The sequence below is a fragment of the Loxodonta africana genome, chromosome 7, assembly GCF_030014295.1.
Source record: "Loxodonta africana isolate mLoxAfr1 chromosome 7, mLoxAfr1.hap2, whole genome shotgun sequence".
NCBI classification, from domain to species: domain Eukaryota; kingdom Metazoa; phylum Chordata; class Mammalia; order Proboscidea; family Elephantidae; genus Loxodonta; species Loxodonta africana.
The window spans coordinates 16,386,271-16,413,672 of record NC_087348.1 but is presented as its reverse complement, the minus strand read 5'-3'; the positions used below and the strand labels follow the sequence as shown (position 1 = coordinate 16,413,672).

Sequence of the window (27,402 nt, the reverse complement as noted above, 5' to 3'; positions counted from 1 at the left end):
CTTTCTAGCATCGGGAAACTTCCCAGCCCTTCACCCCAAAGACTTCCCCTTCATCCTATCCTTCATATATCCCATATCTTTTTCACAATTCAATTTCTCCCATAGGGTTGAGGGGTAAAGCAGATAAAGCAAATGTCCTTGAAATTAAACCCAGACAATGCTCTCTCTCCATTAGGGACAAAAGATATAGCGTTCCTTAATAAATTTTATATTTGTCATATATTGAACTTATTATTTTCTTTTACTGGAATATAAATAACAGTTAAACAATTAAAAAGAAGTAAATAAAACCTGTGAAAGAAAGTACAGGCCGTGTGTTTTCCTGGATTCTTGTCACTTCTATGCAGATAATATCGATCAGCACTTTGCTGCTCAAAGCACAGTCACCTTTCAAGCTTTTATCTATGAGTCACGGAAACTGCCTTTTTAAGCTGCGTTCAATATTGTCGTCACTGTCCCAGACGGATCACTTGTTGATGACACCTAAGCATGATGGTACCAGGAATCAAGGAAATCAGGTTTTCACTTCTTCCTGCAGCCTAATTATTCCTGTTATCTGCAAATGGTTACTTACACATTCTGACCTCCATTCTTCCTTAGGGACAATAATAACTTTCCAAATATTATTCTTTCTGAGGTTAATGAGTAGTTCTCTTTATTACCTTCTTGAGGGCCGCTTTGAGCTCCGTGTTCCTCAGGCTATAGATCAGAGGATTCAAAATGGGGATAAGGATGACATAAAACACTGATAGCACCTTGTTCTGCTTCATGGAGTGACTAGAGCTGGGACACATGTACACAGAGAAGGCTGTGCCAAAGAAGAGTGTCACAGCTGCCAGTTGGGAGGCACAAGTATTGAAGGCCGTGGCACTGCCTTTGGCTGAGGATATGTTCAGGATGGAAGCTGCAATGAAACCATAGGACAAGAGGATAACAAGCAAAGAGCCAAACACAATAAAAATGGCTTCCAGAAGAATTCCTTTTCTGATGAAGGGATTGGAACAAGACAAGGAAATAATCTGAGGCAAGTCACAGAAGAAATGTTGAATGATATTTGGACTACAGTAGTTGAGATTAAAGCAAGAAACTGTTTGAGATAAACTACTAGGAAAGCCAGTCACATAGGCCTCAGCTACGATCTTCCCACAGAGGCCAGGAGCCATGATGGCTGAGTACTGCACAAGGCTGCCAACGGCCACGTATCAGTCATAGGCCATGGCGGCCAATAAACAGCACTCAGCCATGCCCATCCAGGCCACAACAAAATATTGAGTGGAACGGGCAATGAAGGAGATCATTTTTTCATCTTTTAAAATGTCTGAAAGCGTCCTTGGGCTGATGGAAGAAGAATAACAGATGTCTGTAAATGACAAGAAACTGAGAAAAATGTACATGGGTGTGTGAAGGTGGGAGTCCATCCTGATGAGGAGGATGAGACCCAGGTTCCAGATGAGACTCACCAGGTAGGTCCCCAGGAATATTGCAAAGAGGATGAGCTGTAGCTCCTTTTCGTCTGAGAGACCCAGGAGAACAAACATGGTCACAATGGAGTGGTTTCCATTCAAGTCCATGGGCCTTCTTTCTGCCATCTGCTGAAGAAAAGATAAAAGAAGGAAACGGCTTTATTTCCTTCTCAAAAGAAACACTCTTTTTTTCAGTCATGTAGCTGGCTAACTGTACAAGCTTAAATCGTCGATGTTGAGCTATTCTGTGACATCCATGTACAATCACCAGTTTTAACTGAGAAATTCTCTGGAATACATATTAAGGTCCAGTTTGGGGACAAAAGTCCATGATTAGTCCATCATCTCATAAAACGTCTTAATATCATGTTTTCCCCTGCCAGATATTGTAAATATGTGAGTCTTGGGAGTAAGGTCAAATTAGAAAAATAGTGATGAAAAAGGAAGATTCTTCCCAGGCAAGGCTCTGTTGTTACCTAGATGCTTGGAGAAGTTAATGGGTAAAATATGTCAAGTGAGGAGGTTACAGGAGAAGATCTTTAAAGTCTCCTGGGGAACTAGCACTCAATTAACCTATAACCAGAAAGCATTGATGATCCTGTAACAGCCTTTCTGCTTCCACAGCGTAACAGAATGGTGGGAAGAGTCACTCACTAAGAAGCAGAAGCTTGGAAATGGAGTGGTTTAACCAATTTAATGACTCTAGGGAGGCTCCTGAGAAGTGACATAAGACAAGGTTGGAAGAGTCACGAAGCTCCCTTCTTTCAGGTGCAGCTTTTTCTTCTTCACATCAGAAATATTTAAGAGTTAGACTGTCTAAGACAGTGTATAATGCTTTGTGTCTCTTTGAAAATGTGATGGAAATTCTGGATTCTCTGCTCAGCAAGATGCCACCACTTACCACCTTTGCATATGGTTCTATTGGATTTGCAGTCACCCTGAAGTCTATTGATCGTTACCAGGTTAGAGAACTCTCCTACAGGGAAAAGTGACTCACAGTCATGCGAGGGTCATGGAGATTGGGAAGCTGAAGCATCGATACCACAAACATCATGTCTCTTCAGATAAATATCCTTCCAGTAAATGGACAGAAGGCATAACACTGACTGACTGCCAGGGAAATAAATCAAGCTGGAAGAGATTTAGTGTCTTCTAGAAAGAAATAAGGAGATATTAACATGTTTTGCAATACATGCTGGTGTAACTCAGCAACAGGAAAATCCCAAATTTAAGACGGTAACCACTGCAAAGATTATATCAACAGATTCCTAAAAGACAAAATTACTGCAGCAAATCCTATCACATGCAGAGATCCAAGTTAAACCAGTGATGCCATTGTTGATCTTAGAGACACCTTTTAATCGTCACATTGTTTTTCTGCCCACCCAGATTTTATAATTTGTAATCAAACCTCATTTTTAGTTTTACAAAATGTAGGCAGTGTCAATACCCTGTAGCATAAAGTGGAGGCCCTAAATTTTCTTCTTTTGTATTTAATAAAGCTTATCTTGGGATGTTGTTTGTCTTGGCTGTTTTTTCGGCTCTTTCTCACACCATTTATGGCACAACATATTCCTCCTTCCAAGGATTAGCTATGTTTAAAACTTCTTAGCAAATGAAAATAGAAGATGAGGAAGTGGTCCCTTTGAAATACTTCTTTTCTTTAAGACATTTCAGCAGCAACACTTTCTAATATTTGGGTGGTGCAAATGGTTAAGTGATCTACTTCTAACCAAAAAGTTGGTGTTTGAAATCCACTCAGAGGCACCTTGGAAAAAAGGCCTGGCAATCTGTTTTTGAAAGGTCACAGCTTTGAAATCTGTCTATAAAAGTTCCACTATGAAACAAATGGGGTCACTACAAGTCAGAATCAACTCAACAGCAACTGATTTAAAGGAGCCCTGGTTGCACAGTTGTTAAGAGCTCAGCTGCTAACCAAAAAGTCAGCAGTTTGAATCCACCAGCTGATCCTTAGCAACCCCATGGGGCAGATCTATGAGCTGGAATCAACTCGACAGCAATGGGTTTGGTTTGGTTTTGATTTTGGTTTTGGTGGCACAAAAAACTTGCACTTGATTACTAACCTAAAGTTTGGCAGTTCAAATCCAGATAGCAGTACTGTGGAAGAAAAAGATCGGGTGATCTGCTATTTCCGTTAAGATTACAGCCAAAAAATTAAAAAAAAAAAAATGCAGCAACATGGAGGCACCAGGAATTGGAACTGACTCAACAGCAACTAACACCAATGCTTTTATATCTAGCTTTAAATGCAATCGTCTGGCACACGGCTTCCCCAGGTCTGCACTGACCCCATAGCCCAGCTTCCTCAGCACCATGTATTATATTTTTTCTTTATCTTTCTCTTCTCGCTCCCACCTAGGCCCTTCACCTGCTATGCCCCTTCTTGATGGGGCATACCTTACGACCTGGTGAAAGAGACATTTGTTCACCACTACCCCATTCCACCTTACCACCAGTGGCTGGCACAAACACCACTATAATTTTTTCTTTTTTTTTTTTTTATTATTATTTCTTTGTTGGTTTCTTATCTTGCTTTCTCCTCTTTTCTGTCCTTTCTCCCACCCACATAGCCCCATGTGCCACCCATGCTGCTACACGACAGGCCAAGCCACACCACTAGGCTAGAGAGACACCAGCACAAGGTCTCTACACATCTCTCCCACCCCTACTGGCCAAATACTATCTCATTGCCATTTTATTACTTTTTTCTTTTCATTTTTTCACTTCATTTTTGCCTTTGTTTTTCTCTCTTTTTTCTCATCTTTCACCCACACTGTTAGCTCTACACAGCTCATCCTTTTCTTTCACTTCTGCTTGTCTGCACCACATGCTAACTGCCACACCCCAGAGTGGTATTAACACAGCCCACTGGAAAAAGCCTTGCACTGCCCCCCACCTGTTCCCCATTGCCCCCAGTTCATACTGCAAACTACCAACCCCTTCCACCCCCAGTGGACCCACCAGCTGCACCATAGCTGAGTGACCTGCCCTACTCACCTGGACAAGATGGTGAGAAGTATTGTGCCCACAGGCAAGCAAGCAAAAAAAATGCGCCCAGACAACCTACACGGACATAATCAAAAAGATCAAAAAAACAGGCTGAAACAATCAATTCTACAATCAATAAACAAAGAAAATAATTCCTGAATATCCTGGAGACAGCAAATAATACCAAAACATAAAAAAAATAGAAGATGGCTCCAGAAAGTGACCAAAATAAAACACCAGATGACCTTCTACTGGAAGAAGAGGCACCGGAACTACCTGATAGGGAATTCAGAACTGTAACATCCAAGGTTCTTCAAAAGATGAAGGAAAATGCTGGCAGAGATAAGGAAAAAATAGACAAAATCATGGAAAAGATAGACAAAACGATGGAAGAAATCACGAAAATAACACAGGAATAAAATATCACAATAAATAAACAACTAAATATCATAAAAAACAGCCATTAGAAACCTAAAAGATAAGCAACAAGATTTCAGAAGTGGACAGTGCAATGGAAGGTTTTAGGAGCAATTTGAAACAACGGAAGACAGGATCAGTGAAATTGAAGACAATTTCTTGGATAACACTTTGTTTCAGGAAAAATCAGAGAAGAGAACAAAGAAAAATGAAAAAACCATGAAAACGATGTGAGATACAATGAAAAGCAAAACTTTGCTAGTGATCAGAGTTCCAGAAAAGGGGGAGAAAACAGAAAACACAGAGAGGATCATTCAAGATTTGCTGCCAGAAAACTTGCCTAATATCATGAAAGACAAAAGCCGACTATCCACGAAGCTCAATGAACTCTATATAGGATGAATGGCTCAAACAAAAAACACCAAGGCATATCATAATCACACTCACCAAAACCAAAGACAAAGAAAGGATCCTGAGAGCAACTCAAGAAAAATGAAAAGTAACATACAAACAGGAAACAATAAAACTAAGCTCTGATTTTTCAGCAGAAACCATGCAGGCAAGAAGGCAATGGGATGACACACATAGAACCTTGAAAGAAAAACACTACCAATCAAGAATGATATATCCTGCAAAACTATCACTCAAATATGACAGAAAAATTAGGATATATCCAGATAAACAGAAACTAAGGGAATGTGTAAAAACCAAACCAAACTTCACAAGAATTATTAAAGGGAGTCTTTTAGTTAGAAAACTAACAACATCAGACAACAACCTGAAACTAGCACATAAGACACCATCAGCCAGATACCAACTTAGATAATGAACACTCAAGGATAAAACCAAACTAAAAGATTTACAACGGGCAACCAGAGAGGTCAATCTGTAGATGACAACAAAGACAGATCAATTAAAAAGGGAATAAACGGTGTAGGTATAGAACTTTTAAATGGCGAGGAAGTCAAGGCATTATCAAGTAATAAAAGACTGGCAAACACTTAGGCAGATAGGGGTAAATTTCAAGATAACTACAAAGAAAGTTAAAGAATCTACTCATCAAAATAAAAAAGAAACACATAAAGACTCAGTAAACACAAAATCTATGAAGATGAAACAAATGAAAAAAATCCAGAAACAAAAGAAATCCAGCACAGGAGATTAAGAGGAACAAAGAAAACCTGAGCACCACAAAAAATCACTACAAAATGACAGCAATAAACTCACACCTACCAATAATCACATTGAATGTAAAAGGTTTAAATGCAACTTTAAAGACACAGAGAGTGACAGAATGGATTTTTTTAAAAAAGACCCATCAACATGCTCTCTACAAGAGACATGCCTTAGAAACAAAGACATAAATTTATTAAAAATCAAAGGATGGAAAAACGTATGTCAAGCAAACAGCTACCAAAAAAGAGCAGGAGTTGTAATACTAATCTCAAATAATAAAAAATTTAAAACAAAATCTGCCATAAAAGACAAAGGGCATTTTCTAATGATCAAAGGGACAAGAAACCATGAAGACATAACCATAATAAATATCTACAGACCCAATGACAGGGCTCCAAAATACATAAAATAAACTCTAACAGCACTGAAAAGACAAATTGATACTTCCACAATAACAGTAGGAGATGTCAACACATCAGTCTCAATAAAGGACAGAATACCTAGAAAAAACTCAAAAAAGATACAGAAGATTTAAAGGCCACAATCAACTAACTTGACCACATAGGCATATATAGAACACTCCACCCAACAGCTGCAAAGAACACATTTTTCTCCAACACACAGGCAACATTCTCCAGAATAGACCACATCTTAGGTCACAAAGTAATTCTCAACAAGATCCAAAACCCTGAGATAATGAAGAAAAAAAAAAACTTCTCTCATCACAATGCCCTAAAAGTAGAAATTAATAACAGGAAGAACAATGAAAAAAATCAAATACATGGAAACTGAATAACCCCCTGCTTAAAAACCACTGGGTAATAGAAATAATCAAACATGGAATAAAAAATTCTGAGAATCAAACATGAAAGAAAACACTTCTTACAGAAACCTTTGGGACACAGCAAAGGCAGTGCTCAGAGGTCAATTTATACCAATAGATGCACATATTAAAAAAGAGAAGAAAGGGACAAAATCAAAACATTAGCTACACAACTGGAACAAATAGAAAGAGAACAGCAAAAGAAGCCAACAGCCACCAAAAGAAAGGAAATAATAAACATCAGAGATGAAATAGAGAATAGAAAAACAATAGACAGGATCAAAAAAAAAAAAAGTTGGTTCTTTGAAAAGATCAACAAAATGGACAAACCAGTGGCCAAATTGATAAAAGAAAAACAGGAGAGGACAAAAATAACCCAAATAAGAAATGAAATGGGGGACATTAGAACAGACCCAACTGAAATGAAAAGCATCATAACACAGTACTATGAGAAACTATTCTCCAACAGATATGTAAACCTAGAGGAAGTGGACAAATTTCTGGAAATGCACTACCTACCCAAACTAACACAAACTGAAGCTGAGAATCTAAACAGACCCATAACGACAAAAGAGATCGAAAAGCTGAAAAAAAAAAAAAAATTCTCAACAAAAAAGCCCTGGCCCAGACGGCTTCACTGCAGAATTCTACCAAACGTTCAGAGAACTTATACCAGTACTACTCAAACTATTTCAGAACTTAGAAATGGAAGGGATACTTCTGAATTCATTCTATGAAGCCAGAATAACCCTGATATTAAAACCAGGCAAAGACACCTCAAAACAGGAAAATACAGACCAATATCTCTCATGAATGTAGATGCAAAAAATCTCAACAAACTTCTAGGCAATAGAATTCAACATCGTATCAAAAAAATAATACACCATGGCCATGTGGAACTCATACCAGGTATGCAAGGATGGTTCAGCTTTAGAAAAATCAATGTAATCCACCACATAAATAAAATGAAAGAATAATTTCAATTGACACAAAAAAGGCATTCGACAATGTCCAACACCCATTCCTGATTAAAAAAAAAAAAAAGAAAAACCTTCAATAAAATTTAAAAAAATAGAGAACGCAAATTCCTCAGCATAATAAAGGGCGTCTGTACAAAACCAACAACCAACATTATTCTTATCGGAGAGAAGCTGAAATTATCCCCCTTAAGAACAATAACAAGACACAAGAATGCCCTTTATCACCACTCTTACTTAACATTTTTCTGGAAGTTCTCGTTAGAGCAGAAAGGCAAGAAAAAGAAATAAAGGGAATCCAAACTGGAAAGGAAGAGCTAAAGCTGTCCCTATTTGAGGATGATATAATACTCTACATGGAAAACCCAAAAAGCTCCATGAGAAAACTACTGGAACTAATAGAAAGATTCAGCAAGCTAGCTAGACACAAGATAAAACTACAAAAATCAATTGGATTCTTATACACCAATAAAGAGAAATACGAAAAGGAAATCAGGAAAAGAATGCCATTTATAAAGAGCTCCTAAAAAAATAAAATACTTAAGAATAAATCTAACCAGGGATGTAAAACACCTATACAAAGAAAACTACAAAACACTACTGCAAGAAATCAAACAAGACCTACATAAATGGAAAAAATAGCATGCTCATGGATTGGTAGGCCCAATATTGTGAAAATGTCAGTTCTACCCAAAACAATCTACAAATACAATGCAAAACTGGATGTCCATCTGCAAAGAAAAATGAAACAGGACACAGACCACACACCACACACAAAAACTAATTCACAAAGGAGAAAAGACCTAACTATAAAACCAAAAACTATAAATGTCATAGAAAAAAAATTAAGGTCAACACTAGAGGCCCTCATAATGTCCTCAGCAGGATACAAACCGTAACTAACAATATACAAATAACAGAAGATAAAATAGAGAACTGGGATCTTCCAAAAATTAAACATTTATACTCATCAAAAGACATCACCAAGCATCTTATAACATCGATGAATCTGGAGGACATTATGCTAAGAGAAATAAGTCAGTCACAAAAGGGCAAATATTGTATGAGACCACTACTATAAAAACTCACGAAAAGGTTTATATACAAAGAGAAACAATCTTTGATGGTTACCATGGAGGGAAGAGGTGAGAATGGAAAAATATTTAATAGACAATAGATAAGTGGAAACTTTGGTGAGGGGTAATAAAGTACACAATACTGGGGAAGCCAGCACAACATGTAAAAGGCAAGGTCTTGGTAGCTCCATAGACACATCCAAACTCCCTGAGGGACCAAATTGCTGGACTGAGGGCCATGGGGACCATGACCTCGGGGAACATCTGGTTCAAGTGGCATATCATGGTTTATAAAGAATATATTCTACATTCTACTTTGGTGAGTAGCATCTGGGGTCTTAAAAGCCTGTGAGCAGCCATCTAGGATACTCTACTGGTCTCACCCCTTCAGGAGCAAGGAAGAATGAAGAAAACTAAAGATACAAGGGAAAGATTAGTCCAAAGGACTCATGGACCACATATACCACAACCTCCACCAGACTGAGCCAAGAACAATGACATAGTACCCAGCTACCACCACTGACTGACAGGGATCAAAATAGAGGGTCCCAGACAGAGCTGGAGAAAAATGTAGAACAGAGCTCTAACTCAAAAAGAAAGGCCAGACTTGCTGGCCTGGCAGAGACTGGAGAAACCCTGAGAGTATGGCACCCGGACACCCTTTCAGCTCAGTAATGAGGTCACTCCTGAGGTTCACCCTTCAGCCAAAGATTGAACAGGCCCGTGGAAAAAAACAAAACTAAAGGGGCACACCAGCCTTGGGGCAGGGACTGGAAGGCAAGAGGGAACAGGAAAGCTGGTAATAGGGAACCCATGGTTTAGAAGGGAGGGTGTTGACATATTTATTATGGGGTCGTTAACCAATGTCATACAAACAATGTGTGTTCTAACTGATAAGAAACCAGTTTGTTCTGTAAACCTTCATCTAAAGTACAAATAAATAAATATATATATAAGAGTTCACCAAAACAGTAAAAAGTGAAACTACAAACTGGGCAAAAATTTTTACCTATGACAAATCCAACAAAGCCCTAATCTCTAAAATCTACAGGAAAATCCAACATCTCTACAAAAAAAAAGACAAAAAACCCAATTAAATAATGGGCAAAGGTTATGAACAGACACTTCACCAAGAAGATGTTCAAGCAGCTCACAGATACATGAGGAAATGCTTATGATCATTAGCCATAAGAGAAATGCAAATCAAAACTACAATGAGATACCATCTCACTCCAGGAATGCTAGTATTAATCCAAAAAACAGAAAATAATAAACATTGGACAGGTTGTAGAGAGAATGGAATACATATACACTGTTGGTGGGAATATAAAATGGTAAAACCACATTGGAAATCAAATTGGCACTCCATGAAAAAGCTAGAAATTGAAGTATCATGAGATCCAGCAACCCTACTCCTTGGAATAAATCCTAGAGAAATAAGAACCATCACAGGAGTGGTGTATACATCTATGCTCATTGTAGCACAGCTCCCAAAAGCAAAAAGATGAAAACATCCTAGGTGTCCATCAACAGATGAATGAATAAACAAATCATGGTACTTTCACACAATGGAATACTACACAACAATAAAGAACAATGATGAATCCACAAAACATCTCATAACATGGAAGAATCCAGAAGGCATTATGCTGAGTGAAATTAGTCAGGCGCAAAAGGACAAATATTGAAAGAGACCACTATTATACGAACTCAAGAAAAGGTTTAAACAGAGAAGGAAACATTCTTTGATGGTTATGAGGATGAGGTGGGAGGGAGAGGGGTATTCACGAACTAGAACCTAATGAAAAACCAAACTCTTTGCCTTCAAGTCGATTCCTACCCATAGCACCCCATAGGACAGAGTAGAACTGCTCCATTCAGTTTTCAAGGAGTGCCTGGAGAATGTGAACTGCTGACCTTTTAGTTAGCAGCCATACCTCTTAACCACTAGGCATCCAGGGTTAGTAGACAAGAATTATATGAAGTAAAGGAAGGACAACGTACAATACAGGGGAAGTCAGCACAACTGGGCTAAAGCAAAAGCTAAGAAATTTCCTGAAAACAACCAAACACTTTGAGGGACAGAGTAGAAGGGGCAGGGGCCTAGGGACCATGGTTTCAGGGGACATCTAGGTGAACTGGCATAACAAAGTTTATTAAAAAAATGTTCTGCACCCCACTTTCGTGAGTGGCATCTGGGGTCTTAAAAGGTAGCAAGCGGCCATTTAAGATGCATCAACTGGTCCCAACACACCTGGAGCAAAGGAGAGTGAAGAACACCAAAGACACAAGGAAAATTGAAGCTCAAGAGACAGAAAGGGCCACATAAACCAGAGATTCCATCATCCTGAGATCAGAAGAACTAGATCCTGCCTGGGTACCACCAATGGCTGCCCTGACAGCAAACACACAGTAGAGTCCCTGAAGGAGCAGGAGAAAAGTGTGGTGCAGAACTCAAATTCTAGTAAAAAGACCAGACTTAATGGTCTGACTGAGACTGGAGGGACCCCAGAAGGCATGGCCCCCAGACGCTCTGTTAGCCCAAAACCAAAACCATTCTCAAAGCCAACTCTTCAGACGAAGATTAGACTGGAGTATAAGACATAAAATGGTACTCATAAACAGTGTGCTGCTTAACTCAAGTAGATAAACCAAAAAAATGCAAACCCACTGAGATCGAGTCGATTCCGACTCATAGCAGCCCTATAGGACAGAGTAGAACTGCCCCACAGAGTTTCCAAGGAGCGCCTGGCAGATTCTAACTGCTGACCTTTTGGTTAGCACCCGTAGCACATAACCACTATGCCACCAGGGTTTCCACTCAATTAGATACATGAGACTAAATGGGCAGCTCCTGTTTGGAGGTGAGATGAGAGAGCAGAAAAGGACAGGAGCTAGTGGAAAGGACATAGGAAATCTGGGTGGAAATGAGGAGTGTGCTATCTCATTCTAGGGAGAGCAACTATGGTCGCATAACAACGTGTGTATAGATTTTTGTATGAGAAACTAACTTGAACTCTAAACTTTCACAAAAGCACAATCAAAAAAATAATTTTTAACTTTTCCTATATTTAATTTTATACACTATTTAATTTTGTTTTTATTTGAACATATACAAATGTTGAAAAATTAATAATGAATAAAAGAAATGAAAATCTGTGAAGGAAAGAACATGCTGCTTGGTGTCCCGGACTGTTGTCATTTCTGTACATACAGTATCTACCAACATTTCTCTTCTCAAATCACAATCACACTTTAGGCTTTTATCAAAGTTCTAATAATGGAAACTGGCTTTTTAAACTGTGTATAACAACACTTTGTTAGATTACTTCTTGATGGCAGCTAAGCATGATGGCATCAAGAAATAAGGAAGCCAAGTTTTTACTTCTTCCTTTCTAGTCATGTGACATGCAAAAGGTCACTTACACATTTTTACCTCCATCTACCTTATACGGTAATGATACGTACCCAAATATTGTTCTGATTGACATAAGGCTGTTGCTCTCTTTATAAGCCTCTTAAGGGCCTCTTTGATCTCCTTGTTCCTCAGACTGTAGATCAGAGGGTTTAAAATGGGAATGATGATGACATAGAACACTGATAGCACCTTGTCCTGCTTCATGGTCTGATTAGACTTTGGACACAAGTACACAGAGAAGGTTGTGCCATAATAGAGTGTCACAGCTGCCAGGTGGGAGGCACAGGTATTGAAGGCCTTGGCACTACCTTTGCCTGAGGATATTTTCAGGATGGAAGCTGCAATGAAACCATAGGATAAGAGGATAACAAACAAAGAACCAAATCCAACAAAAATGTCTACCAGAAGAAGAATCATTTGGCTGATGAAGGGATTGGAGCAAGACAAGGGAATAATCTGAGGTAAGTCACAGAAGAAATGTTGAATGACATTTGGCCCACAGTAGTAAAGTTGAAAACAAGAGACTGTTAGAGATAAACTGCTAAGGAAACCACTCACGCAGGCCCCAGCAACCATCTTCCCACAGAGGTCAGGTACCATAATGGCTGAGTATTGTTGTGGGCTGCAAATGGCCACATATCGGTCATAAGCCATGGTGGCCAATAGGCAGCACTCAGCCAGAGCCATCCAGGCTGCAACAAAATACTGAGTTGCACAGGCATTGAAAGAAATCATTTTTTCATTTTTTAGGAAGTCTGAAAGCATCCTCGGGCTGATGGAAGAAGAATAGCAGACATCTATAAATGAGAGGGAACAGAAAAAAAAGTACATGGGTGTTTGCAAGTGGGAGTCCATTCTAATTAGGAAGATGAGACCCAGATTCCAGATAAGGGTCACAAGGTAGATCCCTAGGAATACTGGAAAGAGGATGAGCTGCAGTTCTTTTTCATCTGAGAGTCCCAGGAGAACAAACATGGCCACAGAGGAGTAGTTTCCATTCCATCCCATGGACCTGCTTGATGTCATCTGCTGAAGAAAAGATGAGGTAAGGAAATAGCTTTATTCCCCAAAAAGAACATATCATTTTTTTAGTGATGTATCAGACTAATTTTACAACATTAAATTATAAAGGTTGAGTTTAATCACCCTTCATATACAATCATCAACCTTAACTGAAAAATCCTCTTGGCTATATATTATCATTCTTTCTTTGGAGGACAAAAGGCAGTCAGGGGCACCATTAGTCCATTTTCTCCTAAAATGTCTTCATTTCATATTTTCCCATGGCAGAATTTGCAAATATGTAAGACTTTGTGAATAGGCTAAATTGGGGAAATAGTGCAATTTCTTTATATGGCAAAACAGAAAAATTCTACTTGGACATTGCTCTGCATTAACTTAATGACTGGAGAAGCTCCTGAATATTCAGAAAGAGTACATAGGTATTCTTTAAAATCTTCTTGAGAAGTAGCCTTCAGTTAAGCTATAAAGAGGGACTCTTGACAGTTCTGTAATACCTTTTCTGCTTTTATGATGCCTGGAGAAATGTAAGATTCAAGTAGCAGGGTGGTGGGAAAAGTCAAGCAGAAGTAGCAGCAGCTTGAAAATGGATGTGACATAACCAAATTAGTGACTCTAAGAAGCCTCTTGAGAAATGAGGTTCAGAGAGCTGTGAAGCTCCCTTTCTTGCTGGTACAGATTTTCCTTTCCTCAAATCAGAAACACCTCAGATTGTCTAGGACAGTAATTATTGATCTTCTTAGCGTCCTTTAAAAATCTGTGGAAATTCAGGTTTCTCTATCCAGCGATAATCAACTATTTACCACCTTTACTTGGAGCATTTTGGAATTTTCAGTCCCCCTGAAGTCTATTTGTGGTTTGCAGGTCAGAAACTTCTACAGGGGAAACTGACTTGGACTTTTGTAAGATTCATGCTTAGACAATAAACGTGAGGATTGGAAAGTCTGGGGAAGATTTAGGACGTTTTTCGTTTTCTCTCCTTCACATTGGAGTCAGTCCAGAGAAACACAGAAGTAAGCCTTCAAACAAATGGTAACTAACCTAAAGAATATTTTTGCATCAGGAACACCTTCAAGATGTTATAGCTATTGTTTTCTCTATGGTATCACTAAAACATTGCCCAAGAAAAGCACATTTTTATTGAGATAAACCCAAATTAGAAAGAAAATTATGAACCATTTTAAATATAGGAAACAGCTGTCAAACATAGCCTGGGAATTGTGTATAACGGTAGAAAGTGGAAATCTTTGAGATTATCATACAGAAAGACTGGGGTGTTAATGGAATAAAACATTCCTATTTTTTTATGAAGTACAAATATTTGCCAACATTAGCTGCTCAAAACATTTTCCATCTCCCCAGTCATTTCCAGTAACCAGGTTTCAAAAATGAAGAGAAAATCCCTGTGGGAGCATAAGGTCATGACTAGGAAAGTAAGGTCAAAGGACCCATTTCTCTAAATCAGATTAGTTGTGGCTTTCTGGTACTGTTTTCAGAAGGATTATGAGGGAATGAAGGCATTAAGTAGAAAAGAAAGTCAAGATGTCTGATAGTAAATAAAGGGAGAGTGGTAGCAGATAGACAATGTATTTACCATCCAGACTACGGAGTTGTCCCTCCACAAACAGACTAAATGGAGGTAAAATGGAAAGTGGAAAGTGAACAGAAGGTCATATTCATTATTAACATCATCATCATCACTAACAATCCCAGATAACAAACAGGTTTATTGAGCATCTATGATACATACTGACGTTGTCCTTGTGATCATGAAGAGCTGCACAGCTTCATTATTTAATATGGTATTAGGCCAGTGTGCTGTCTACGAAACAGTATTCTGAATATTGCTTCTTCGTTTTTCTCTTATATATCTCTCTAGAATCACAATTGGAGGTATGTTAGATCCTCTCATATATTGTTCCCATCTCTGAAAGGTCCATTTCTTTGTACTTCTATACTGTGTTCTGTTTAATTTTTATAGATATGTCCTCCAACTCATTCATTCTAAGTTGTGTTAATTGCTGTTTAACCCATCCACCGAGTTTTAGATTTCAAACGTAATAATTTGTTTTCTCTTCTAAAGGCTCCTTTTTGTTCTTTTCTTGTATATGCCTGGCAGAATTTAAAAGTATCTTGTTTCTTCATTGTATTACTCTAAAAGATTCTTTTATATAAAACATATTAAACATATGTATTTAAAATTACTATTGAATAATCTAAATATCTGCAGTTTTGTGGGTCTGATTCTATAATTTGATGTTATTCCTGACTCTTGCTCATGGTGCCTTGTTTACTTGTCTTTTCAATGATTTTTCATTATGAGTTCATGTTCCTTTGAACTTTGTCTGTGGGAATCATTGAAGAATGATTTTGAAATATATCCCTTCATAAAAGATTTATATTACTTCTATATGGTACCTTAATAGCAATACTGGCCCAGAATATCTTTAAACGTAACTTTTTACTTGGGATGTTTTGGGACCATAACACTGATGAGGTTTAGACCTCATGTGTCCATACATACAAATTTGGAGCTAAGAATTATCAATGGAAGTTTTTCACTTTTCTCTGCTCTTCACAATCTAAGCCTGAGAGAGGCGTGCTCATCACTGTTTCACTCTGTAGGGTAGATGTTTTTGTCCTCCATCTCTGACAGTGTCATCTTATGCGACTCTGTGCTTTCAGTAGGGTGGGATATTTTCTCTAATCTAATCTCACATACTGCCTTTTTCTCTTACATCTCACATACATGCCTATTAAATCTCAGCCCTTAGACTACCAAGGATCAATATATCCCTTCTGGGATGATCAAACAGAATGTGAAAATTATCAAACAATATCATTAATAACACACACAAGTAAAATTTTTCTGAAGATAATTTAACAAAGGGTGCAAGTACTACATCGACAAGGAACTGCCAGAAATTCAAGCCAGATTCAGAAGAGCACATGGAACGAGGGCTGTCACTGCTGATGTCAGATGGATCAGAAAGATGTTTACCTGTATTTTGTTGACTAAATATAAAGGCATTCAACTGCATGGATTGTAACAAATTATGGATAACATTACAAATAATCGGAATTCCAGAACAATGTGCTCGTGTGATCATCCATAGATCAAGAGGCACCCTTTTGAACAGAACAAGGAGATATTCTGTGATTTAAAAACAGTAAAGATGTGCACCACAGTTGTATCCTTTCACCATATTCATGCAATCTGTATGCTGAAGAAGAATGCAGCATCAGGATTGGAGGAAGACTCATTAACAATCTGTAATATGCAGATAACACAACCTTGCTTGCTGAAAATGAAGAGGACTTGAAGGGCTTACTGATGAATGTTAAAGACTACAGCCTTCAGTATGAAGAAAATAAGAATTGTCATAACTGGACCAATATGCAACATCATAATAAACTGAGAAAAGTTGTCATTTTACTTGGATCTACAGTCAACACTCGAGGAAGCAGCAGTCAAGAAATCAAATGATGTATTGCATTGGGCAAACCTGCTGCAAAAGACCTCTTTAAAGCGTTAAAAAGCAAGGATGTCACCTTGAGGACTAAGGTGCCCCTGACCCAACCTGTGGTATTTTCAGTTGTCTTATATGCATAAAGAAGTTGGACAATGAATAAGGAAAACCAAAGAAGAATTGATTCTTTGAATTACGGTGCTTGCAGAGAATATTGACTATGTTATAGACCGCCAGGACAAAAATCTGTCTTAGAGGAAGTACAGTCAGAATTCTCCTTAGAAAGGAGGGTGGTGAGACCTTGTCTCATGTACTTTGGACTTGTTATCAAGAGGAACTAGGCCCCGGAGGACATCTTGCATTGTCAAGAAGAGGATCTGAGAAAAGGAGGAAGACCCTCAATGAGATGGATAGTCACAGTGGCTGTAACAATGGGCTAAAACATAGCAAGGTTGTGAGGATGACACAGGACCTCGCAGTGTTTCGTTCTGTTGTACGTAGGGTCACTAGCAGTTGGAACTAATTCCACGGCACCTAACAACAAACTGGGAAAAATACTGACCCTGCCTACGACTTCCTTAGATTAATGCTTTCTTGTCTTTTCTGTACCTAGAAGAATTTCCTTGCTCTCTCACTGGCTGAACCATGGCATTAAAATGATGGGTTTTAGATGTTATCTAGTCTTCCCAGCATGTTCCCTGACCATACAATCTGCCATATTTCAAGAAATAATTTTAAAAACAACATTTCTATGAAGGTCTTGATTACCCCAGTTTAATCTCTGGACTTTTTTTAAAAACCCTAAGCTTGTTTGATTTGCTTATAATTTTGTGGTTCCAAATATGATTAATAAATGCTGATTAAGTTCCTGGTGTTATTCCGAATTTTTTATGTTTTATTTAATTTTATTTTTCCAACAATCCTACGTGATATGTATTTTTATTTCTCCTGTTTTACAGATGAAGAGACTGTGTAACTCACTGTGGTAATCAGGCACATGTCACACATCCTATAAAGAGAAGAACTGGGATTCAAGTCCAGGACCTCTAGTTCCAGAGCCACATCTTTAACAATTACATTCCACTGTCTCTCAAAAGGTATCAACTGCATCATTAATTTTATTTCTAAACAACTCTCAGGTTCTAAGCATTATATTTTGTGGCCAGAGGATGCAAAGAAAACAGTAAGTGGGCTAAAGCCCAGGAAGATAGTTGAGAAATGTGCCCATAAAGCCATAATACAAGAAAAGAGATGACGTGTAGCATGAGACACAGAAAGAGATCATATCGTGTGGATAATCACCAGCTACATGTGGGCAGGAAGTTACAGATGCAGGAAGGTCCTTGCGTATTCTTTGCAAGAATTTCTCACAAAATGCGTCTCCAACGGCACAGCCTATTTTAGAGGCGTTACTATACAGATAGGACAATCACAACATACTGGAGAACACAGTCAAGAACACGATCATCATGTCTCTTCACGTAGACATCCCTTCAGTAAATGAACAGAAAAGCAGTAACACTCACTGGTTGCCAAGGAAATGAGACAAACTGGAGGAGAATTTAGTCTCTTTCAGGAAGAAGAAATGAAAAGGTACTAAAGTGTTTGCAATATGTAAATAATTGTAAGGGCAAAGAAATCTAAGCCTTTAGATGGTAACTACCGAGAGCTGTGTCCACAGATGCCTAAGATTAAAATTATCATGCAAACCTTCCCATTGACAAACAGGCATGTTAAACCAGTGACATCACTGCTAATCTCACAGACACCTTTTAATTGTTGAATTGTTTTTCTCTACCACTCCAGAGTTTATAATTTCTAATCGAATGTTACCTTTTGTTGTGTCTTATTTATGGGTGACTCCTTAGTTTTCTTCCTGGATAAAGATAATCTTGGCGTAGATTTTGTCTTGGCTGTCTTACTTCAGCTTTTTTTCACACCATTCTTGGCAGAATATATTCCCCATCTCTACGCTTACCTCCGATTTACCCTTCTTAGGAAATTAAAAAGAAGGAAATGGAAACAGATCATAAAAATTAGTCACTTCGACATATTCCTTTTCTTTAAGACATTTCATCAGTAGCACTTCCGAGTATTTTCTTTTGCTCCATTGTATGACTAGCATAATAGACATTAGTTGACTTAAAAAAAATTCCACATATAGGTAGATCAGGAAGCAAAATCTGGAGTTTTATCAAGGAAAAATAAGGACATGTTTCTGTCAGAAGACCAAGTATTAAATGTATTCTTGACCAATGGTCCCTCCCTTCTGCTAGAACTTGACCTGTTAATCAAAAGCTGTGTTGGACCCACTCATTCCAGAATCATTCCCCAAACAGAGTCATCTGTGGACTGCTTATGTTTGACTTTTTAAGTGGAACAAATGAGGTAGTCGAGTTCTCTCAAAAATAATCCACGCCTATACTTCTGGGTCTGTGTTTTCCCATTTATTTGAAATACTAATGAAAGGAGTCAGAAATGTTCCAGTGCCCCCATTATGCTAAGGTTTAATGACACAGTCTACATTTTATACTATCCTTCTGCTGGTTTGTTTTTCAGGCCAAAACCATCACCATGGGAGAAGGCCTCATATAACATTTAGACTTCAAGGACAATGATAGTGAGTTATTTGTAAATCTGTGAGTTGTGCCTCTATCCTAGGTCCTTAACATTCTTTAGAGAGTAGTCCCTAAGTGGCTCACCTAAGTGTTCAGAGAAAGCATTCCAACTTCTTTTACTTGGCGATGTACCCAGATGCCCAGATATGGTGAACAGATATTTCAACTTATAACTTCTGAGGCTTACCATTCCATCAGTACTCCAAGATGAACAAAAATACAACTGGTAGCAATTTTGGACTTCGCTTCCTTCGGAAATGATCCAGCCTTGAAAGAAGGCCTTAAATGCTTAAGAACCTTCTCCACCATATTTAAGAGAGAGCTTGAGAGTACAATCCACAACAAAGAAGGGGCAATTAAAACCATGTGGGCTATAAATAACCACCCTCCTGGGAGATAAAGGGGAGACCATCCCTGTTAATTTGTCTCTTGCTTAGGCTCCAAGATCTCCCTTCAGGCTCCTAATCTTCTGAGACATTTTGATATCAAGGTATCCTCCTTTCAGAATGTCTCTTTACTCCCAAGGAAGAATCATGGGGCTGATATAAAGGTCATTTCCAACACTGTTACCTATGAAATAAATTATATCACCTCACCATTCAAACAGTCCTCAGAGGCCTCTATCTAGAAAGACACCAGAAAGCAGCAAACACCCAGCAATTATGAATCCAACTCAGCAGAAAAGGGAGTCTCAACTCTCTACTTTCTTGTATTAGAACAAGTTGTTATTTAGATGGGACTCCATCAAGTGGATTATGTTCAGAAAGACCTTAGTATGACTTGGAATATGAAGATAAAACATAAATGGCTCCCCTTTTCTGTCTCATAACTCTAGCTCCTTGAGGTTAAAGGCATAAAAAAAGTAGGAGAGGAAAATGGGGAGAAGGAGAAAATGAGCATATGACAAAGGGCAAAGTAAAGGGAAGAAAAAAAAAGGAAAACTGGGCAAAGTAGGTAGGAAAACTTGAAGGCATAAATGGCATTCAATTACGTGAAAACACAAACGGATATTTCCTTGCCACCTCCTCCATCCCACCTCACAACCTAAGGGAAGAGTTTTTCTTTTCCAGCCCTAAAACACCACAGAAATGAAGCTCATGTCATTTAGGCTTCAAGTTATACCTTTTATTTCAGGAAAACCCTGGACTACAGAGGAAGAGCATTTAGAGTGGATAAAAGAGACCAGGCTCTGGAGAAAACTAAACAAGTAGTTGCCATATATGAGAATATAAGGTCTACTTGTACTACTAACATATCTATAATCTTCTCTTTTAAGCCCACCTGGCCCTCTTTTTTAAATTCTCACTTAACTGTATGTGACAGGACAATATTTTTTAAACAGTATCTAACTTTTTACCTAATGTTTCCTTCCACACATCTCTTTGACCAGTCCCTTCTTTCAGGCAGCTGGGTGGTTAAGTTCACAAGCCTCAGAGAAGGGATGCGAGAATAGAAAGAAAATTGAAGTGGACGTGATAAGGCAAAAATATTCTGGATGAAACTTCAGAACAGTTTACAGGCAGAGTCCAAGAGAGGCAGCACAACCATAAAGTACATTTGAAAACAACAAAACCAAAAGACAGGAAGGTGTTCTTTCCCAGAAGCCCCAGAAATCATCTCCTTGAATGTTTCTGCCCTTAACTGAGCTTGTCCCCCAATTACACCCCAAGTTAGTTGCAGTGGCAAATGGACGATATATGCTGATCAGCTGAAGCCAATCAGAATACCCCAAACCCAGAGTTGGGACCAGTCATGCTCACACAATGATGGCTGACAAAAGAAAAGGGGATTTCCCTCCCCCAAATAATTTTAAGATACTCCTCACAGAACAAATGATTATAGATGCCAGGGAACAAAAAAAATGAACTAGTAATTTTTGTAATTTAGCTAACAATGTCATAAATAAGAAATGTACATAGTTTTAAAAGTTGAGCACTTTAAATTTTCATGATTCAATAATATCTTCTTTAATCTCTCTGAGGATACTACTTATAGACTTTTGTATTTACGCATTCAACATTCTGGGCATTATCTTTCTATTATCTGAGTTCCTTTTTGTTTCTTCTTTGTGTATTTAGGGCCTGTCTCTGGTAATCCTTGGGTGCTCTTTCACATTACAGAGTGAGGTTCTAAAAAGTAAGATTTGATTCATGGTCGGGGTTGTCCTCTGATGTGTTTAACAGGTGGCCTGGCAAGAACCTCACAACTGCAGTGATGAAATCCTGCTATAGGCTTCAAGATATATTTTCTTCAGGGCAGGAAACTGTACATAGAAATTTTTCAGTTCTCTGCCCAGATGTTATAAACCCATCTCCACAGGAATCCAAATACAACCTTGACTATATCGCATCTGAATTTAGAAAACGTCTCAAGAATCGAACATTAATAACCAAAGGCCAATTTGTGGAATGATGTCAAGGATATCATATCTGAAAAAAGCAAAAGGTCATTAAAAAGGCAAGAAATAAAGACCAAAATGGATGTCACAAGAGACTCTGAAATTTGCTCTTGAATGTAGAGTAGCTAAAGTGAATGAAAGACATGATGATGTAAAAGAGCTCATCAGAAGATTTCAAAGGGCAGCTTGGAAGACAAAGTATTATAATGAAATATACAAAAAGCTGAAGTTAGAAAACCAAAAGAGAAGACTAAGTTGGGCATTTCTCAAGCAGAAAGTACCGAAGGAAAGGTCAAGGCTTGAGCTGCAATATTGAAGGATTCTATGGGCAAAAAATTGAACAATGCAGGAAGCATCAAAAGAAAGTGGAAGGAATACACAGAGTCACTATACCAGAAAGAATTGGTCAAAGTTCAACCATTTCAGGAGGTAGCATATGATCAAGACCCAATGGTGTTGAAGGAAGAAGTCCAAGTTGCACTGAAGGCATTGGCAAAAAACAAGGCTCCAGGAATTGACGACATACCAAAGGAGACATTTCAACAAATGGATGCAGGGCAGGAAGCGATCATTTATCTATGCCTAGAAATTTTGCTATGTTTCTCTTTTCTGGTACTCCAATCACTTGTAGGTTATTCCTCTTGATAGGGTCTCACATAATTCTTAGGGTTTCTTCATTTTTTTTAATTCTTTTATCTGATTTTTCATCAAATATGTTGGTGTCATGTGCTTTATCTTCCATCTCACTAATTCTGACTTCCATTGCCTCAATTCTGCTCCTATGACTTTCTATTGAGTTGTCTAATTCTCAGATTTGATTGTTAAACTTCTGGATTTCTGTTTTCTGCCTCTCTATGACTTCTTGCAGCCTGTTAAATTTGTCATTATGCTCTTCTCTAATCTTCTTAAGCTCCTCTATTGCTCTGTCTGTGTGCTCGTTGGCTTGTTCTGTGTTTCGCCTGATCTCCTTCCTGATCTCTTGAAGAGTTCTGTATATTAATCTTCTGTATTCTACCTCTGAGAATTCTGGGAATTTATCTTCATGTGGAAGATTTCTTCATTCTTTCTTTTGGGAGCTTGCTGAAGCCATCATTTTCTACCTCTTTATGTGATTTGATATTGACAGTTGTCTATGAGCCATCAATAATTAATTGTATTTATTTATTCTATGTTTGCTTCCTGTGTCCTAGCTTCTTGTTTTGTTTTCTTTTGATATGCTCAGATAGGCTGGTTGTGTGAGCTAGTTTGATTATTGGCATCTTTGAAGTTCTCATGTCCTGTCTCCAGACAGCTAGAATTGTTATTAGGTATGTGAACCCAGGAGTCTGTTTACTTTTCTTTTATGGACTCAGCTCAGGTGTCCAGGTAGTTGGTCACCAAGTATGTTGTACAACCTCTCAACTACAGTCCTACACAGGCAGGGATGATTGGTGTAGGCACAGGTATCTGGCTGTAGTAGGGAGTCACACACTGAGCAAGGCAGGTGGCTAACAGCTGCCCCCGAGTGTCTGTGAAGAAAGTGTGTCCCTGTTCCCTAGAGTGCCTAGGTAGGTATGTTTTGCAGCCAGACTATGGGTAACCAGTGTTGTTGGCCATAAGGACTGGGAGGCACCACATATTCTTGGACCCCTGTCATGGCTGGCTAGGTGGTATGGGTAGAGACAGCAGTCCTCAGGCTGTTCTGTTTTCATATGCCCAAATAGGCTGGATGTGGATAGGTGAGGACCCTGAGTAATAGGAAAAGCAATGTCAAGTGTCACTCACCTGCCTCTCCACCATATAGCTTATACAGTTGAGGTTAGACTTCGGGTATATACCCTGTTGTACTGTGCTAATGAGGGCCTACCCAGTTGTAATGGGCTCACACAGGTCTACGCAAGGGTGAAAGGCATTCAAAGTCTGTAAGCCCTTTATGCCTCTGCCTAGGCAAAGGAGATGTTTCTGCCCTGACTTCCTGGCTTAGGGGAGCTGGTGGGTTATTTTTCCCATTTGTTAATTTGTTCCTTCTCCAAGGCGGGGAAAATGGCTCAGGGGATGCAGCAATCTCTGAAGCCAGCTCAGACCTAGCGCAGAGCAGGAAAGAGGCAGGAAAATGGGAGAGAGATTTTTCCCAAAGGGGTGTTTTTTGATCCAGCTGATAGATTAGATGTATGTACTTATCGTTTGTCAATTCAGCGCCACTTTTCACTGATTCAGGAGGCGTGAGTGAACTCTCCACCACTTGGTCTCTCCTGATGTGGAAAACTCATTCTGAATGCCACTGCTTCCCTCACTGATTTCACGCCAGTGGATCTGGCCTGCAGAATACCAGTTCCCACTGGGTCAGGTCTGGCAATTCCTTGCTGCTTCTGAACCATCTCACTCCTCCCCCTGTTGCTCAGCCTGATTCCTGAAGTTTGCCTTTGATGTTCAGGGCTCCTAGATTGGCATATATAATCGATTCATTTGTTTTTTCTGGTCTTTGTGGTAAGAGGGACCACATGAAGCATCTGACTACTCCACCAAATTGTCCCTGCTTCACAAGAATATTCTTAATCAATGATTGTATTTATTTCTAACATATTAGTCCTTATCTCTCACCCAGCTACATTATAAATCTCTAATGCTATCTTTTGTGCAGCACCACCAAGTACCCTAAACAAGCCAATGAAACTGTTTATAAAGAGTACATAGATTGGTTGAAATATTTTACTATTTAATGGTAAAAATATCAGAAATTTAAAAGAGCACAACTCAATAAATACATTAATAAATGGTTATTTCACTTCAGTTTTAGATGTGAAATTAAGTATCTCATTTTTGTATCATTTTAATTACAGCTTTTTACTCTGTTTACACTTACAATACAGTACTGCCAACACAAACTCTCAGGTATATTAATTAAGATAAGTTAGTTTCCATTAAAATATTTTGAAAATACAAACTCTCACAGACAATATCTGAAACCAAGGCAACTGGCTAATTTCATGAAAATAAGTCAAACTGTTGATCAGTCAGTTGCACTAAAATTCTGCACTTCTTCTTACATTTCAATGACAGAACAACCCTAATTAAATGTAGTCTATGTAACCCACCTTTCTCAGATAAAAGTAATTAAGTGTGGACTGTTTTTCTTATCCTGGTGGAATATATTCTGAAATTTTTTCTTCTTCAAATTTGGTGAGAGGAAAAAGAAAAAAAAATCTGAATATATCACTTACTCTGATGAATATCTTTGCCTGGCTCACCATTCGCCAACACAATTTGGAGAATAAAAGGTGAATGATGCAAAAAGGTAGCCCTGGTGCAGCAATAGTTAAGAGATCAGCTGCTAACTGAAAGGTCAAGAGGTCAAATCAGCAGCTGGTCCTTGGAAACCGTGTGGAACAGTTCTACTCTCCTATAGGGTTGCTGTAAGTTGGAATAGACTCCACTGCAATGGTAAGGGAACATAAAAAGTTGTTGGATGTTTTACTGCGTGGATGGAGATAATCAAACTACTTCCCAATGCTGATCTAAAAATAAAAACATGGTCAGTTTTCTGTGTTGTGCTGGGCACAAAATCAGGTAATGAAACCTGGGAATGCTCCTAAATGAAGAACAATATAAGCACAGGAAGGTTAAAAAGGAAAGTTAGACCAACACCACTTGCGCTTGGAGTGGGTGTCTCTGACACCATGTTCCCCAGTCTAGTGTCTTCTGACCCCAGGTTCTCCAAAGATGACAACGCAGTGCTATTTGAAGTATTTCAGGAGGCCTAATGGAAATATACACGAGCACTTTCTTGGAGACAACAGTTCCATCATTATATATTGAGTCAGTTTGTTTCTTGCTATCCAGAAATTATGAACACAGACTTTATATTCAAATAGAAATCAAATTGATTATTATTATTTCAAAAACAGAATTCTCAGGGATGGAAACTAAATTAAAAAAGTCCTTGGAGTGGAAAAAGTTGGGAAATACAGATGTGCATGTTTTGATCTCAGAAACTCCCCTGAAATTCAGTACAGTCATTCCTGGGCCTCCACAGGGGATGCCAAAATCCGAGGATGCTCAAGTCCCTTATATAAAATGGTGTAGTATTTGAATATGACCTATGCATATTCTCCCATATACTTTAAGCCATCTCTAGATTATTTATAATACCTAATACAATGTGCATGCTATATAAATAGTTGTTATACAGTACTTTATCTTTTAGGGAATAATGACAAGACATGAGGTGAACAATGCTCAAAGAAGGTGTACTGGAGAGAGTCCGAGGATCTGTGAAATGGCAGGAGGCTACAGCAGGGGATGCTACACATTGCTTCATTCACATGGATTCAACATTGTGCTCAGCATAGCAAATTCAAGTTTCGCTTTTTGGAGCTTTTTTTTTTTTTTTTTCTGAATGTTTTCGATCCATGGTTGGTTGAATTCATGGATGTGGAACAGGTGGATATGGAGGGCCAACTGTAAATTATTATTTTTTACATGGTCCTTAATCATTGACTTTCACAATACATCAGACTTTACAGCATTGTCTCATTTAATTCTAGATGCCCCTACTATTCTCATTGTACAGGAGAAAAACAGAAGGTAACAGAGCTCAAGGTCACATCCTTAAGAAACTGCAGAACTAAAATTCAAACCCTCACCTCATCCAAGAGTAACATTTGAAATTTTATATTAGAGATTATTCTTTCCACTAAAGGTTAGCGCTAACAAAGATTCTTAGAGGACTTGGGTAAACAGAAAGAGAATGTGAGGAAGACCCCTCAGTGGAGGGTTTGCAAGTGAGGGAGAGGAAAGGTTTGAAGAATGGGAGAGATTGAGGACCATTCACCTTGCCCCAGGTAGATCCTACTGGAAGAATCACATGGATATACAAGAGAGTGCAGAATCCACTGGTATTTCTATGTCCTGCCCTCTGAGGATGACTAGAAACCGCAAGAACACAAAGTTCTTGCCAAACTTCAAAAATGCTTATTTCCTTTCAAAACCAGTTTTCCAAGTGGGCTCTATTTCACCCCATGTCTCTGTTGGGCCATGAAACTGGCTATCCATTCACACCTAGCAAGAGAGATGTCCACAACGGGCATCCTCTTAGCTGTATTGTTAAGGGCAGAGGTGAAAGGAAACAAGACAGTTTCAGGGAGGAGGCTCTCCATGTGATGCTCTCTGGTGTATGGTTGCCATGGAGTTTTTGTCCCTGCTGATTTCATACCCCACTTTGCCATGTCCCTGCTGGATCCATTTCCCACATCCCTGTGGTCCTATCATAATGTCATGATTATAGGATTTTTATTACACTCCTTGGAGTGATCTGGGGTAGAAGGGACCTAGGGATCATCTAGTCCAGTACTCTCAACTTGCAGGTGAGGAGCCAGAGGACACCTCTATCTGGTAATACTATTTGTTATTAGATGTTGTTGAGTCATTCTGACTCATAGCAAACTTATGTACAAGGGAACAAAACTCTGCCCAGTTCTGAGCCATTCTTATAATGGTTACTATATTTCATCCCACTGTTGATGTCAATCCATCAACAACAGCTTAATAGCAATAAATTG

At 38.6% G+C, this 27,402-nt stretch overlaps 1 protein-coding gene and 1 pseudogene across 1 annotated transcript; both read right to left on the bottom strand.

Moving 5' to 3' along the window:
* Positions 1–638: 638 nt before the first annotated feature.
* Positions 639–1,589, bottom strand: LOC100670583 (olfactory receptor 5A2-like; annotated as a pseudogene).
* A 10,457-nt stretch (positions 1,590–12,046) lies between these two features.
* On the bottom strand, positions 12,047–13,478 carry LOC100670863 (olfactory receptor 5A1-like). Its single transcript, XM_064288962.1, has one exon. The coding sequence runs from the start codon at positions 13,383–13,385 to the stop codon at positions 12,384–12,386; it is 1,002 nt and encodes a 333-aa protein (XP_064145032.1). The 5' UTR covers positions 13,386–13,478; the 3' UTR covers positions 12,047–12,383.
* Positions 13,479–27,402: the final 13,924 nt, after the last annotated feature.